Genomic DNA, 13,577 nt, shown 5'->3' on the forward strand with positions numbered 1-13,577 from the left:
GACCACATCTCGTCTTCATCACAGGGCTCGGCACATAGTAAATGTTCAGTGCATGCTTATTAACTGATAGCCAAGGGTGTATCAGTTAGGGCAGAGATTAATGTGTGTGAATATAATCACAAGTGGTTTGTGTGTGACCAGAGGTTATTTCTGAGCATATATGGGCTGCTGGGGGTTCCACAGGGTAGGTCTGGCTGTCACGCTTCACCCTGGCACCCTCCACATCAGCATGACACGGGGTGGGAAACTTGCCTCTTCCAAGTGGCTATGTCACTTCCTCTCAAATCCCATTGGCCACACTGTGGTTATTGTCCACTGCGAGGGAGGCTGGGAAATGTAGTCTCTATCCAGCTCTGAACGCTGAAGAGGGTTCCAAGAGAGAGAGGATTTAGGGGGTAGTCAGCAGCCAGTTTCTGCCTTTTGTGTAGCGTTATTCAAATCTGGTAACAGAGGAAAGAAAATAGTGTCCAGAACGGAGTGCTGAGGAGTGTAAACGCATAACTGCCGGAAAGGGAAGATAGTCGGAGGGCGGAGGGCAGCCAGGAAGGCTGGGAGCGACTGGAGCCCAGAGGTGAGGGCATGTCGAGAAGACTCAGAGCTTTGGGGCCGTGACAACGGTCCCTAGAGGTTGCTGGTGGCCTCGGCCAGAGCCAGGCCCAGTGTGGGGACTGAGGCTCAGTGGGGCGTGTGGGTGATGGGGCGTGTGCGGTGGGCTGACAGGCCCTCTGCCCCCAGGACACGGAGCTGGCCGAGCGCCTCAACGCCAGTCTGGCCTTCTTCCTCGGTGATCTGCTGTCCCTGGCGGACCGCGGCTTTGTTTTCAGCCTGGTCCGGGCCCACTACAAGCAGGTAGGGACGGGCGTGCTAGGGGCGCTACACCTGTGGGCGACGTGGGGTGGGTGGGCAGTGCAGTGTCAATGTCGTCCCCCCGCAGGTGGCCACGCGGCTGCAGTCTGCCCCCAACCCGGCGGCGCTGCTCCTCCTGCGCGTGGACTTCACGCGCATCCTGTGCAGCCACGAGCACTACGTGACCCTCAACCTCCCCTGCTGCCCTGTGTCGCCTCCGGCCTCGCCCTCACCCTCCGTATCCTCCACCACCTCCCAGGTGGGCTGGCCTCCCTTCTGGCTCCTCCCCTTGGCCTACGACCTCTCACGTTCAACCTGCCCTTTGAGGTTCCCTCATCTCTGTGCATTTTGTGGTGGTGGGCCACTGCCCAGGTGGTCTGACCTTTGACCCCTGACCCCTGGTTCTCAGCAATTTCTCAGGTGGACCAGCTTCTAATTTCTGACCTCTCAACCATAACTCCCAGATCTGGTGTTCCATCTGCTTTTTCTCACACCTGTGATCTTTAACCCCATGCCCACCACTGCCTCACAGGTGGGTGAACCCCAGCCTCTCATCTGACCTTTAACCCCACGCCCACCATAACCTCACAGATGGGTTCACCTCAGTCTGTCACCTCTCACCTTTAACTCCATGTCACCTATCACCTCCAAATGAGTTAACCCCAGTCTCTCATCTCTGACCCTTGACCCCGACACATCGCCGTCCCTGCTTTCTTCCCCGACCCTCTGCAGAGCTCCACATTCTCCAGCCAGGCCCCAGACCCCAAGGTGACCAGCATGTTCGAGCTGAGTGGGCCGTTCCGGCAGCAGCACTTCCTGGCTGGACTCTTGCTGACAGAACTGGCACTGGCTCTGGAACCGGAGGCCGAGGGGTGAGCACAGGCCTGCTGACCCTGGAGAGGGTGGGAAGGTCCAGGAGCTGCATCCACTCCGTCCTGAGCCCCTCACCACCCCACAGGGCATCTCTGCTGCACAAGAAGGCCATCAGTGCTGTGCACAGTCTACTCTGTGGCCATGACGCTGACCCCCGCTATGCTGAGGCCACCGTCAAGGCCCGTGTGGCCGAGCTCTACCTGCCGCTGCTGTCACTTGCACGGGACACATTGCCAAGACTGCATGACTTTGCTGGTCAGTGGGCCCGGGCAGAATGGGGTCACATGATCCTGGGGCTTGATTGATCACACAAAGTTCAGGTCAGGAGAGGCAGGGGAATGCAGTTAGGAATGAAAGCATGGGCAGCAGGTTCAGAGGAGTGGGCTCGAGTCCTGCTGTGGGGCCCCAGAGAAGCTGTTAACCTCTCTGAACCTCAGGTCTGTCACCTGTACAGTGGAGAGAGTGATACACCAACTATTTCCTAGCGTTATATGAAAATTTAGGGGCTGTAGTCCCAGGATGCTGTCAGCTCACAATAAATGGGAATAGTTACTGTAATGTTTACTGTCTTCTAAGAAGAAAGGATATGAGGAGGAGAAGGTGGGGAGCATCAGGGTAAGGATGGTCGGAGCCCTGCATTCTTTCTCTCGTTCAGCATTCATTGACACTATTGGGGAACAGTATGTACAGTGGTTGCAAGCACAGACTTGGGGTTTGTGGGTTGATCCCCTTCATCATTTGGGGGAAATTCTCAGTCATTATCTCTTGAATTTTTTTTTTTGCTGCTGCTTTTCCTCATGTCTCTCCTTCCGGAACTCCAGTGACACACATTAGATATTCTTATTGTGTCACACGTGTCTGCTGGGCTCTGTTCTATTTCCCATTCTGTGTTCTCACTGTGCTTCAGGTGGGAAACATCTGCTCCCCTGTCTTTGAGTTTTCTACTTCTGTCTTCGCTCGTGCTGTCCAGTCTTCTGCTAACCCCACCCATTGAGTTCTGAATGTCAGATATTCCATTTTTCAGTTATAAAATGTCTGTTTGATGTTTCTTTCCCCATAGATCCTGACTTTCTGTTGAAACTCTCCATCCTCGTATCCATGTGTGTCCCTCTTTTCTGCTTTTTATGTTAAAGTCCTTGTTTGCTAACTTCAACATTTGGTCATCTGTGTGCCTGCTTCTGTTACCTCTTTTTCTCCTTTATCAATCATATGTTCCTGCCTCTTTGCATGTCTTGTAATTTTTTACTGTATTTTGGGCATTGCACATAAAAGGACCATCGGGACCGAAGCGGTGTCATCTTTCCCCAGTGAGGGTTCCTCTTTCCCTCTCCTAGGCAGATAGGATAAGGGGCTGATCATCTCAGCCAGTCAGGAATTGGACTAGACTAAGCTGGGCTGGACCCTCAGTTAACCTTAGTTGACCCTTTGGCTTCAAGAATCTAGGGTGAGACCCGTTCTGTATTTGTTGGTAGCTCCTCTCTCTGGTAAGACTTTTTTTTGGGGGTAAGGGGAAGTACTCTTTTAAGATAATTAGATTTTGGAATCAGACCATTTAGGTTAAAATACTAACTCTATTGTGTGACCCCCAAGCATTAACTTAACCTCTCTGTGCCTCAGTTTCCTCAGCCATAAAAATGGAGATGATAAAAGTACTTATCTTATAGGATTGTTTTGAAGGTTAGGAGTTAATCTTTTTTAAGTGCTTAGACCCATACCTGGCACACAGGAGATGCTATCTAAGTGCCATCTGACACTATAATAATAGCAGCAGCAATATTGTTCTCCTCATTTTCATCATCTTTACAATTACTGTTCCTGTGAGCCAGGCCACATTCTATGTGTTGAGCATATAGCCACGGCCTGAAAAGATATAGTTTGGCCTTTGTGACCCTTACAAAAAGTTGCACAATGAATGAATCCAATTACACTATAGTGAGTTCTAGGAGTAGGTAAGTGGAGACCCCACCCTGGTCTGGGGGTGCTATCAGGGAAGGCTTCCCTGAGGAGGTGACCTGGGTGCTGACATACGAGACAGAAACAGTACTTACCAAGGGCTCATTCTTTGCCCTGCCCCACCCAACAGAGGGCCCAGGTCAACGGTCAAGACTGGCCTCAATGCTTGACTCAGACACAGAAGGGGAAGGGGATGTCGGAAGCACCATCAACCCCTCAGTGGCCATGGCCATCGCTGGTGGCCCCCTGGCCCCTGGCTCCCGGACCAGCATCTCCCAAGGACCGGTGACAGTGAGTATAAGACTCCCCAGACACACCATCCAATTGGATAATAGAAGTTACCTAATAAGATACCACTTGACCACTTCTCATCTTAATATGGAGAAAACGAACACCAACTCTCTCTTCTGAGCCCCCTGTCCCCTCTCTGGCCCCAGGCTTCTCGCTCAGGCTGTCCCCTCTCTGCTGAATCCAGCCGGACCTTGCTGGTATGTGTGCTGTGGGTTTTGAAGAACGCCGAGCCAGCCCTCCTGCAGCGCTGGGCTGCTGACCTGGCCCTCCCTCAGCTGGGTCGGCTCCTGGACATGCTGTACCTCTGCCTGGCTGCCTTTGAGTACAAGGTTTGGGGGGGTGGCTGGGGGTGGCCAGGGGCCAGGGATGGAGGAGGCACGTGGAGCCCTGGGGAGTGGGGTCTGGGAGTGGACAGGCAGACTGTCCTCGTGCGTGGGCTGCTGTCAGTAAAGGGGTGGACTGTTCCCGTGCACAGGCTCTGAAGCTCTGAGGATGGAGGGGCAGGGTGACTGGATTTCGTGCATAGGTTCCTGTAGGTTTGAGGATAAAGGGGTGGACTGTTTCTGGGCCGAGCCAGAGACAAAAGAGAGAAGTGCCTTCATGAGTGGAATTCAGAAGGTGCCAAGAGCTTGCAGTGAAGGGGAGAACTGTCCTCAAGCCCAGGGATCCTAGAGGATGGAAGGGGCCCAGAGAAGGGCACCAGGCCAGCCTCGGTCCCATGGAAAGGGGGCTTAACCTGGACCCCTTGCTCTGCTGGTCCAGGGGAAAAAGGCCTTTGAACGCATCAACAGCCTTACATTCAAGAAGTCACTGGACATGAAGGCTCGCCTGGAGGAGGCCATCTTGGGCACCATTGGGGCACGGCAGGAGATGGTCCGACGGAGCCGAGGTGAGAGGGAATGAACTCTACACACATCCCCAACAGCCGCTCCCAGCCTGTGTCTGAGGGCCCCTGAGGGGGGCGCCCCTACCTCTCTGTCTGGCTCACGTTTCCCAGAAGGAAGTCACGCATGCTCCCCATGCACCTGAGTGTCTGTTTCTTGTCTGTTCTCCCATGTCATTCGCGTCTCTGTGCCCAGTACACGTCCACGTCCCCCCATGTTCTCGCGGGTTATCCCACGTGTAGCATCGTCCCCGAGCACTTCTCTTCACGGTCACCTGTGTCCTAATGTTTTTGCACAACTGTGAACATGCACCTACGTGTCTCAGAGCGGAGCCCCTTTGGGAACCAGGAGAACGTACGCTGGCGGAAGAGCGTCACGCACTGGAAACAAACCTCAGACCGTGTGGACAAGTGGGTGTGGTCAGGGAGTAGTTTGCTGGGGTCAGACCAGTTTCTGGAGAACTGGTGCCCCAGGGATAACCAAGGAGAGGGAGTGAGCTCAGCTGTTGGGTGGGCTCTGGCCCTGAGAGGTCCTCCAAGCCCCTCCCATCCCCTTCAGGACCAAGGACGAAATGGAACATGAGGCCTTGGTGGATGGGAACCTGGCAACTGAGGCGAGCCTGGTGGTTCTGGACACACTGGAGATCATCGTGCAGGTAGGGCTTGATCCAGCATCTCCCTGCCCTCTGGGCCAAGCACAGTGCTTTGTGATCTCTAACTCCAGAATCCCTCTCCTTCCCTGACCCCATAGCCACCCCAATTCCTAACAGCTGGATTTCTGACTCCCAGACAGTGATGCTGTCAGAGGCCCGGGAGAGCATCTTGGGTGCAGTACTGAAGGTCGTATTGTACAGTTTAGGCAGTGCCCAGAGCACTGCCTTTTTGCAGCATGGCCTGGCCACACAACGGGCCCTGGTGTCCAAGGTGAGCCCCACTCGACAGTCACAGTTCTTAGGGTAACAGTCCCAGCTCATTTGCTGAGCACCTACTGTGTGCTCAACAGTTTACACAGGAGGGAACTGAGGATCAGAGTGGCTGAGTCACTCACCCAGCGTCACACAGCAAAGGCTTAAACCCAGGTCTGGCTCCAAAGCCCACTGTGCTTGCCAAAGAGAGTAGAACATAGACAGATGCCCCCACCAAAGCTCCCATCGGGGACCTTCTGTGCCAGAATGGGGAGAGGCTGACCAGTTCTGTCTCACCCTGGGGGACAGTTCCCAGAGCTGCTGTTCGAGGAGGACACGGAGCTGTGTGCTGACCTCTGCCTGAGGCTCCTGCGACACTGTGGCAGCCGAATCAGCGCCATCCGCACACACGCCAGTGCCTCGCTCTACCTTCTTATGCGCCAGAATTTCGAGATTGGCAATGTAATTTGGGGGGGAGGGGAGCGTGGTCTATTCAAGGCTCTGGTGAGGGCAGCCAGCCGGGCAGTTCTTGGTACAACAGCAGAGGGCAAGAGGGGAGGGGGTGAAGTCAGCAGGTCCAGCAGGCCCTGGGGGCAGGATCTGAGGCTCATAGGTGTGCACTTCCTGCCCCGCCCTCCCAGAACTTTGCCCGTGTGAAGATGCAGGTGACCATGTCACTTTCATCCCTGGTGGGCACGACACAGAACTTCAGCGAAGAGCACCTGCGACGTTCACTCAAGACCATCCTTACCTACGCCGAGGAGGACGTGGGGTTGCGGGACAGCACCTTTGCCGAGCAGGTGACCCTGCGGGGCCCCTGCCTCACCTGCAGCCTGGTCTTTGCCCTGCCCTGCTTAACCCCTGACCTGCCACCTTGGCCCTCAGTCACTCCCCAGTGTCCTCACTGGCCCCGACTGTGCCCAACTCCAGGTCCAGGACCTGATGTTCAACTTGCACATGATCCTGACGGACACAGTGAAGATGAAGGAGCATCAGGAGGACCCTGAGATGCTCATTGACCTCATGTACAGGTGAGGAGGGTGGGGCATGACCATCAGCCGTGCCCACCCACAGACAGGCGGGGTGAGGGGTCAGGTGAGCATGCAGGTAAGGAAGGGGGGCAGGTGAGGAGACAGGTGAGGGGATGGACAGGTGAACAGGGTGTACAGGTAAGGAGACTGGCCGGTCAGTGGGGCAGATGGGCTGGTAACAAGTGCAAGGTGGATAAGTGAGGCGCAGGCACTGGGAGCAGGATGAGGCCCCATCCTTCTCCCCGCCCCTCCCCTGTGCACCAGGATTGCCCGGGGCTACCAGGGCTCCCCAGACCTGCGCCTGACATGGCTGCAGAACATGGCGGGGAAGCACGCGGAGCTGGGCAACCACGCGGAGGCCGCCCAGTGCATGGTGCACGCGGCTGCTCTGGTGGCCGAGTACCTTGCTCTGCTCGAGGACAGCCGCTACCTGCCCGTGGGCTGTGTTTCCTTCCAGGTGAGCAGCTGGGGGTGGGTGGCATGCTGGGAGTGGCCCATGTGGGGTGGGGCCCACAGCCTGATGCCACCTCCCATCCCAGAACATCTCATCTAACGTGCTGGAGGAATCCGCCATCTCCGATGACATCCTGTCACCTGATGAGGAGGGCTTCTGCTCCGGAAAGCACTTCACGGAGCTGGGGCTGGTAGGGCTGCTGGAACAGGCGGCCTCCTACTTCACCATGGTGAGGCCTGGGCCTGGCTGCCAGCTGGGGGCACAGGGTGGGGGCATCAGCAGATCTGGGGATGGGTCCCATGTCTGTTCCATGGAGACTTACAGTAAAGCTGCTGCCTGGGCCCTTTCCAGGAAGGGGATTCTCGGAGAGGGAGAATCAGGACCTTCACAAGCACCTGCTACCTGCCTTTCTCCCCATAAAATCCATAACACATGGCCTGGATATAGTAAGCTTTCAATACTTTTAGCTACTATTCACATTTTTTATTATCGAAAATTTCAAGCACATGTCAAAGAAGAAAGTTGTGTCATCCTCCCCTTCCCCATGCCCGGCACTCACATCAGCCGCCAGCTGTATTTACCATCCTGTTTCATCTCTTCTTGGCCTCTACTTTTTTTGTTTCTTGTTTTTGCAGGAGTTTGTTTTTGTTTTTGTTTTTCTTGACCCATGAAAAGACATGGTCCCAGTTTTCACAAATGGATGAAACTGATTGTGACCATTTGGCTGGGATTTTCTGAAACCTTGATTACTCGGTATAGTGTAAGAATCATGAACATGGGTACCACGGCGGGGTGGGGGCTTGTGAGAAATGCAGAGTCCTAGGTCTTCACGTCCTCTGAACCTTTCATTTCAACAAGATCTCAGAGGTTCTTGTGCAAGTTGGAGTCGGAGAAGTTGCAGCTTAAACCAAATCCCAGATACCACCCTGTCACATGGGCACGTACCTCTCTGTGCAGCCCTGGATGACGAAATCCTGTTTACACAACTCCTATCCTGTACGACTGAGGTGACAGGAGCTCTTTAATGCCAGCCTGTGCTTAGATGTCCCTGATTATCTCAGAAACTGGGTTGTTTTTTTTTTTATTGTTGTTCTTCAGTTTGTTTGAATCGGGATCCACCTAAGACCCATAGTGGCTGGCTGGCACACCTCTTTATGTCTCTTTTAATCAAAAAAAGAAACAAACACGAGAAAACAGGCCATCAGTTCTCTCTTTGAAACAAGAGTTTGTGCATTTCTTGAAATGGGTAACTAATGCCCAGGCATTTTGTTTTCCACTGTTGTTAAGGGGTTTTCTCCCTTGATTGGCTTGTTTGCATGAAAGCTGTTGGGTTTAACTGCCTTTCACTTGTTGGAGACCCAGGCTTTGGTCTAGGGGGTTTTCTGGCCTGTGTGGGGCCGGTTGTGTCCGTATGGTGTCACTTTACCTGCTTCCCAGGTCCTGTTTCTGGGGACTGGCGATTAGATCTAGGGCCGCACTCAAATTTGGGGTCAGGTTTTCCAGCAAGATTTCTTTTCTGCGGTGCCGGCCTCCCTAGTGATGATTCTTCCATTGTTCACTTTGCTGGAGTCTCAGAGACAACGGTCTCTGGAATGGCAATAGACACAGACTTCCTGACAGTCAGTCAGCAAACATCCCAGAGTGTCTGCTGTGTGCCAGGCTTGATGCTGGCACCATATGGGGACATGGGACACTCAAGAGTGGCCATTAGCACATGCCAGGAGGCAGTTGGGCATGGAAGTCTTGGGCACCAAGCCAGAAGGGCTGAAATTCAAGTCCTTGCCCTGGGGAGCCCTTCCATGTTTCTCAGACTCAGTATTCCCTCCAAGGAATAGAAAGAAAAATGGTTCCTCCCACTGATAAAGGATCATGGGTAAAATACAGAGGTGCGCAGCACCTGGTTCATAGTAAGCAAGTGGAGACCATGGAGGGGTCTGTTGGGGCATGAGCAGAAAGGCTGGTGCCCCATCTGGGGTGGGGGTGGTCAGGGTGGGCTTCCTGGAGGAGGAGATAAAGGAGGGAGACCTGGAGGATGGGTAGGAGCACAGAGGGAGGGCTGTTCCTGGCAGGAGAGACCAGACCTCCCTGGAATCCTGACATGCTGGGAATCCTGGCACACACACACCCCCGACCCCCAGGGTGGGCTCTACGAGGCGGTGAACGAGGTCTACAAAACCCTCATCCCCATCCTGGAAGCCCACCGTGACTACAAGAAGCTGGCCATTGTGCATGGCAAACTGCAGGAGGCCTTCACCAAGATCATGCACCAGGTGGGCCCAGGATGCCCTCTCGGTCCCTGCCCTCAGTCCCCAGCCCTCCCTTGCCACTGCGCTCAGCTGATCTTGAGCCTTCCTTCCCCAACAGAGCTCAGGCTGGGAGGTGAGTCCGCCCCAGGTAATGGGTCAGCAGTGGCCAGGGACCACCAGGGGGCGCCGGAGGAGCACCGCTGCCTGGCTGCTGGGGCCAAGGCTCCGTGGGCAATGACGCACCCACCCCATACCTCCCCCCAGGTCCCCCTCCCTGCCCCAGATCTTGAGGGCAGCCTGTGACTCACCCAGCTGGGAGCTCTCCAGAGACACCCCTCCCTCGGGCAGGACCAGCGCAATCACTGCCTGGAAAGGGGGGGCTCCAACTCCCTCCCTCTATCTCTCTGTCTCTCTGTGTCTCTTAGTCTCTTTAGCTCCATCTCTCCCTGTCTTTGTCTCTCTTCCTGTCTTGCTCACTGGTTCTCTCGGTCTCTGTCTCTTCCTGTCTTCCCCCAGAACCTCTGCTCCTCACTGCCATTTAATAGCCCCCCTTCTCTAGCTTCTCCCCTACTGAGGTCTATTTTTAGGCATCTCCTAGTTTGGGGAGAATTTTCTGGCCAAAGATGGCAGGAACCCAGAGCCAAGGCCGCAGGCCTGAGTGCAAGCTTGGTGGGGCAGGCAGGTCACCGCCCTCCCCCGATCTCTGGTCTCTGCCAGGGAATGGGACTCATGGGGCAGTAGAACCAGGACCCTGGGTGTTCGGGCCTCTTCTCACCTCTCCCATGACCTTCTCTCCCTCCCCCACGTCCCTGGTGCCTGCCCCTCCCTGCCTGGATCTGCCTTGGTGAGTGAACGTGGGCTACCTATTTACTTTCTGGTAGAGGGGTCATGTACCTGGTGGGGATGGGGTCCCTCTTAACAAACTTAGGGCTCAGGGTGGGGGGAGTAGATGCCCTTGAACAAGAGAGCCAGAGCCTCTGACCCAGAGCGAGAATGTCCATGCCTCCTCTCAGACACTCAGGCATTTATTGAGCACCTGCTGTATACCCAGCCCTACAGGCATCAAGGAGGCGGCTGTGAGAAACAGAGTCCAAGTCCTAATTTCCTATTGAGAGCTGGACTCTGAAGAATTGCATGGGGCAAGAGGGAGAATCAGAAACTAGGGGCTTGTGTTAAATGGAAATAAAGATTTGGGGGAGGTAGGAGACAGAGGCTGGAGAGAAGGAGAGGGTGGGCGGTTGGCATTCGTCTGGGTTCACACCCCGATATTCTTGTGGTCCCCCTATCTGTACCTGTGACCTGATGTTCTTGAGGCCTCCCTGCCCATGTCTACCTCTTGTACACATGGGGCTGGAGGATGGTGTCTTTGGGACAAGGGTCTCCAGAGGGACCTCCTGGGCAGTAACACCCCTTCCCACAGTCCCAGCGGGTGTTTGGGACATACTTCCGTGTGGGCTTCTACGGTACCCGCTTCGGAGACCTGGATGAGCAGGAGTTCGTGTACAAGGAACCGTCCATCACGAAGCTGGCCGAGATCTCACACCGGCTGGAGGCATGTCCCAGCAGTGGGGGGGGGGGGGTCCTAGGCTGCCCTGGGGCAGAGCAGGGACTGCACCTGTGTGGCCCTGAGTCAGCCCCCTGTCCCCAGGAGTTCTACACAGAGAGATTTGGGGAGGACGTGGTCGAGATTGTCAAAGATTCAAACCCCGTGGACAAGACCAAGCTTGACCCTCAGAAGGTGAGGGCCCCTCGCCACCCCAGGGGACCTCCACATCCTATATTCAGGGAGATTCTAGGTCCTTTTTCCTGGAGACCCTCAAATCCTATTCTCTGGAAAACTTCAAAGCTTATCTCCTTTGGGGACCGCAAATCCTATTGCTCAGGGGATTCCCTAACATCCAGTCATAGGGAGACCTGAGAGCCCCAAATCCAAATCCAAAGCACCCCCCAGATCCAAAGAGGCCCAAATCCCTTCCCCAGGAATGGGGTCCCGCAGGGAGACCAACAAGCCCCAAGTGTATCTGTGCTGGGGCTGTGGGAGCCTCACACCCAAGCCCACTCCCCAGGCCTACATCCAGATCACTTACGTGGAACCGCACTTCGACACCTATGAGCTCAAGGACCGGGTAACCTACTTCGACCGCAACTATGGGCTACGCACCTTCCTTTTCTGCACACCCTTCACGCCGGATGGGCGCGCACATGGCGAGCTGCCTGAGCAGCACAAGCGCAAGACTCTGCTCAGCACAGACCACGCCTTCCCCTACATCAAGACGCGCATCCGCGTGTGCCACCGGGAGGAGGTGCACAGGGGTCCCAGTTCCAGGCTGGGGAAGTGAGGGGATCCCAAACCTAGCCAACGCATGGCTAGACCACAACCAGACCAAAAGCCCCAGAGCTGGATGAAATGCACTGAGCCTGGCCCCCAAGCCTGTCAGACCCAGGCGGGAGGGAACCCTGTTCATTACCCAGCCTCTTGGGCCCCTCTCATCCATAGCGAGCTGCAAGCTGTCGTGTGCTAGCCTGGGTCAGAACATCTTTGGGCCCCAGCCGGGGCATGCTGCATCTACCTTCAACTTTTGCAGACAGTTCTCACGCCAGTGGAGGTGGCCATCGAGGACATGCAGAAGAAGACACGGGAGCTGGCCTTCGCCACTGAGCAGGACCCGCCCGATGCCAAGATGCTGCAGATGGTGCTACAAGGCTCCGTGGGGCCCACTGTGAACCAGGCACGGCTGGTGGGGGGTGTCAGGCTGCCTGAAGGCATGCCAGGGGCCGTTCAGACACCATCAGGAGCCCCTCTCACCCCACAGGGTCCCCTGGAGGTAGCCCAGGTGTTTTTGGCAGAGACCCCAGAAGATCCGAAACTCTTCAGGCACCACAACAAGCTGAGGCTCTGTTTTAAGGACTTCTGCAAGAAGTAGGCTTGAGCCCCATATTACAACACCCCCAATCCCCACTATGGGTCCCTGCCTTACCTGAGCCCAGGACAGCCTTTCTCTCTGCACACCCGATCTCCATTATGGATTTGTTGCTTGGTTCTCATTAAGTGTACTCTACCCATCAGACCCCCTGTTATAGCTCCTGACCCCCCCTCAAGGACTTCCCTCCCATCAGCCTTGCTTTCTCCCTGAGAGCCAGCCCCTGAGCATCTCCTATCATCTGGCCCTCAGGTGTGAGGATGCACTGCGGAAAAACAAGGCCCTGATTGGGCCGGACCAGAAGGAGTACCACCGGGAACTGGAACGCAACTACTCCCGCCTGCGGGAGGCTCTGCAGCCCCTGCTCACCCAGCGCCTGCCCCAGCTGCTGGCACCGTCCACGGCCAGCCTCAGGTGCCTGGACCACCTCAGGGCTCTCCCGTGACCCTGGAGAAGGGAAAAGGGAGGCAGGCAAGGGTGGGAGCAGTCGGAATACATGTACTCATGGCTGTGCAGATACACAGACATGAGCGTATGGGGGGCGGGCTTTGGGCTGCCATTTCAGATCCTGGCCAGGTCACTTCCCAGACATGTGATGTCATGGTCCTGTCCTCAGTGTCCACATCTGTGAAATGGGCATGATTCCTATCTCCAGTGGTGGATTCCAGGAGAGAGTCTGTGAATCCAGGATCAGATCAGGGAGGACCTGAGAAGGCTCTTTGGAGGGGGAGAAGGGAGAGAGTGGGCTGGGGAGCACTGTGCAGTTGAGGGTCCTTTAGCTGTGTTGACCCATCGCATTCCTCCCCCAGGAACTCCTTAAACAGAGCTAGTTTCCGGAAGGCCGACCTCTGAACCCACACAGGGCCCGAAGTCACACACAGAGGAACCAGCACCCTGGCCTCAGCTGTCTCTGCCTTCCAGGGAGGCCCCCGCTGCCCACTCAGCCATGGGGTGACCGCACTGCACACAGGGCTGTGCCCTCTGTCTGTCTGTCTGTTCCTGTCTGTGTGCACTGATGGTTCTAAACTTTTTTAAATTTAAAATGGTTTTTAGAAGCAGCCTGTGTGGTGTGGTCCTTGGGGCTGGGTCACGTGTACACAGTCTGTCCACACACCCTGGTTATCTGTGGACAGACTCTGAGAACTTATCATGTGCCAGGGACTCAGCAGTGACG

At 55.5% G+C, this 13,577-nt stretch overlaps 1 protein-coding gene across 10 annotated transcripts in view; it reads left to right on the forward strand.

Annotated features, from left to right (window-relative positions):
* The window catches only part of DOCK6 (dedicator of cytokinesis 6), a 37,463-nt gene extending 24,002 nt beyond the window's left edge, over positions 1–13,461 (forward strand). For 3 of the 10 annotated variants that reach the window (XM_036883627.2, XM_036883629.2, XM_036883633.2), the window contains 24 exons: positions 736–849; positions 935–1,105; positions 1,579–1,718; positions 1,805–1,974; positions 3,803–3,963; positions 4,110–4,292; positions 4,726–4,852; positions 5,173–5,257; positions 5,406–5,502; positions 5,636–5,770; positions 6,061–6,213; positions 6,393–6,551; positions 6,682–6,782; positions 7,047–7,239; positions 7,322–7,465; positions 9,375–9,506; positions 9,601–9,615; positions 10,909–11,034; positions 11,131–11,220; positions 11,549–11,785; positions 12,068–12,211; positions 12,296–12,402; positions 12,656–12,817; positions 13,213–13,461. In XM_036883627.2, coding sequence (XP_036739522.2) covers positions 736–849; positions 935–1,105; positions 1,579–1,718; positions 1,805–1,974; positions 3,803–3,963; positions 4,110–4,292; positions 4,726–4,852; positions 5,173–5,257; positions 5,406–5,502; positions 5,636–5,770; positions 6,061–6,213; positions 6,393–6,551; positions 6,682–6,782; positions 7,047–7,239; positions 7,322–7,465; positions 9,375–9,506; positions 9,601–9,615; positions 10,909–11,034; positions 11,131–11,220; positions 11,549–11,785; positions 12,068–12,211; positions 12,296–12,402; positions 12,656–12,817; positions 13,213–13,255 — 3,189 coding nt within the window. In that variant the 3' untranslated portion in view covers positions 13,256–13,461. Of the gene's footprint in view, positions 1–735; positions 850–934; positions 1,106–1,578; positions 1,719–1,804; positions 1,975–3,802; positions 3,964–4,109; positions 4,293–4,725; positions 4,853–5,172; positions 5,503–5,597; positions 5,771–6,060; positions 6,214–6,392; positions 6,552–6,681; positions 6,783–7,046; positions 7,240–7,321; positions 7,466–7,587; positions 9,507–9,600; positions 10,318–10,908; positions 11,035–11,130; positions 11,221–11,548; positions 11,786–12,067; positions 12,212–12,295; positions 12,403–12,655; positions 12,818–13,212 lie in introns of those variants that run through there. The other 7 variants (XM_057489893.1, XM_057489897.1, XM_057489896.1 and 4 more) reach the window with 5 other exon arrangements.
* The last annotated feature ends 116 nt before the right edge of the window (positions 13,462–13,577 follow it).

This window comes from Manis pentadactyla, chromosome 12, assembly GCF_030020395.1.
Source record: "Manis pentadactyla isolate mManPen7 chromosome 12, mManPen7.hap1, whole genome shotgun sequence".
Taxonomy (NCBI): domain Eukaryota; kingdom Metazoa; phylum Chordata; class Mammalia; order Pholidota; family Manidae; genus Manis; species Manis pentadactyla.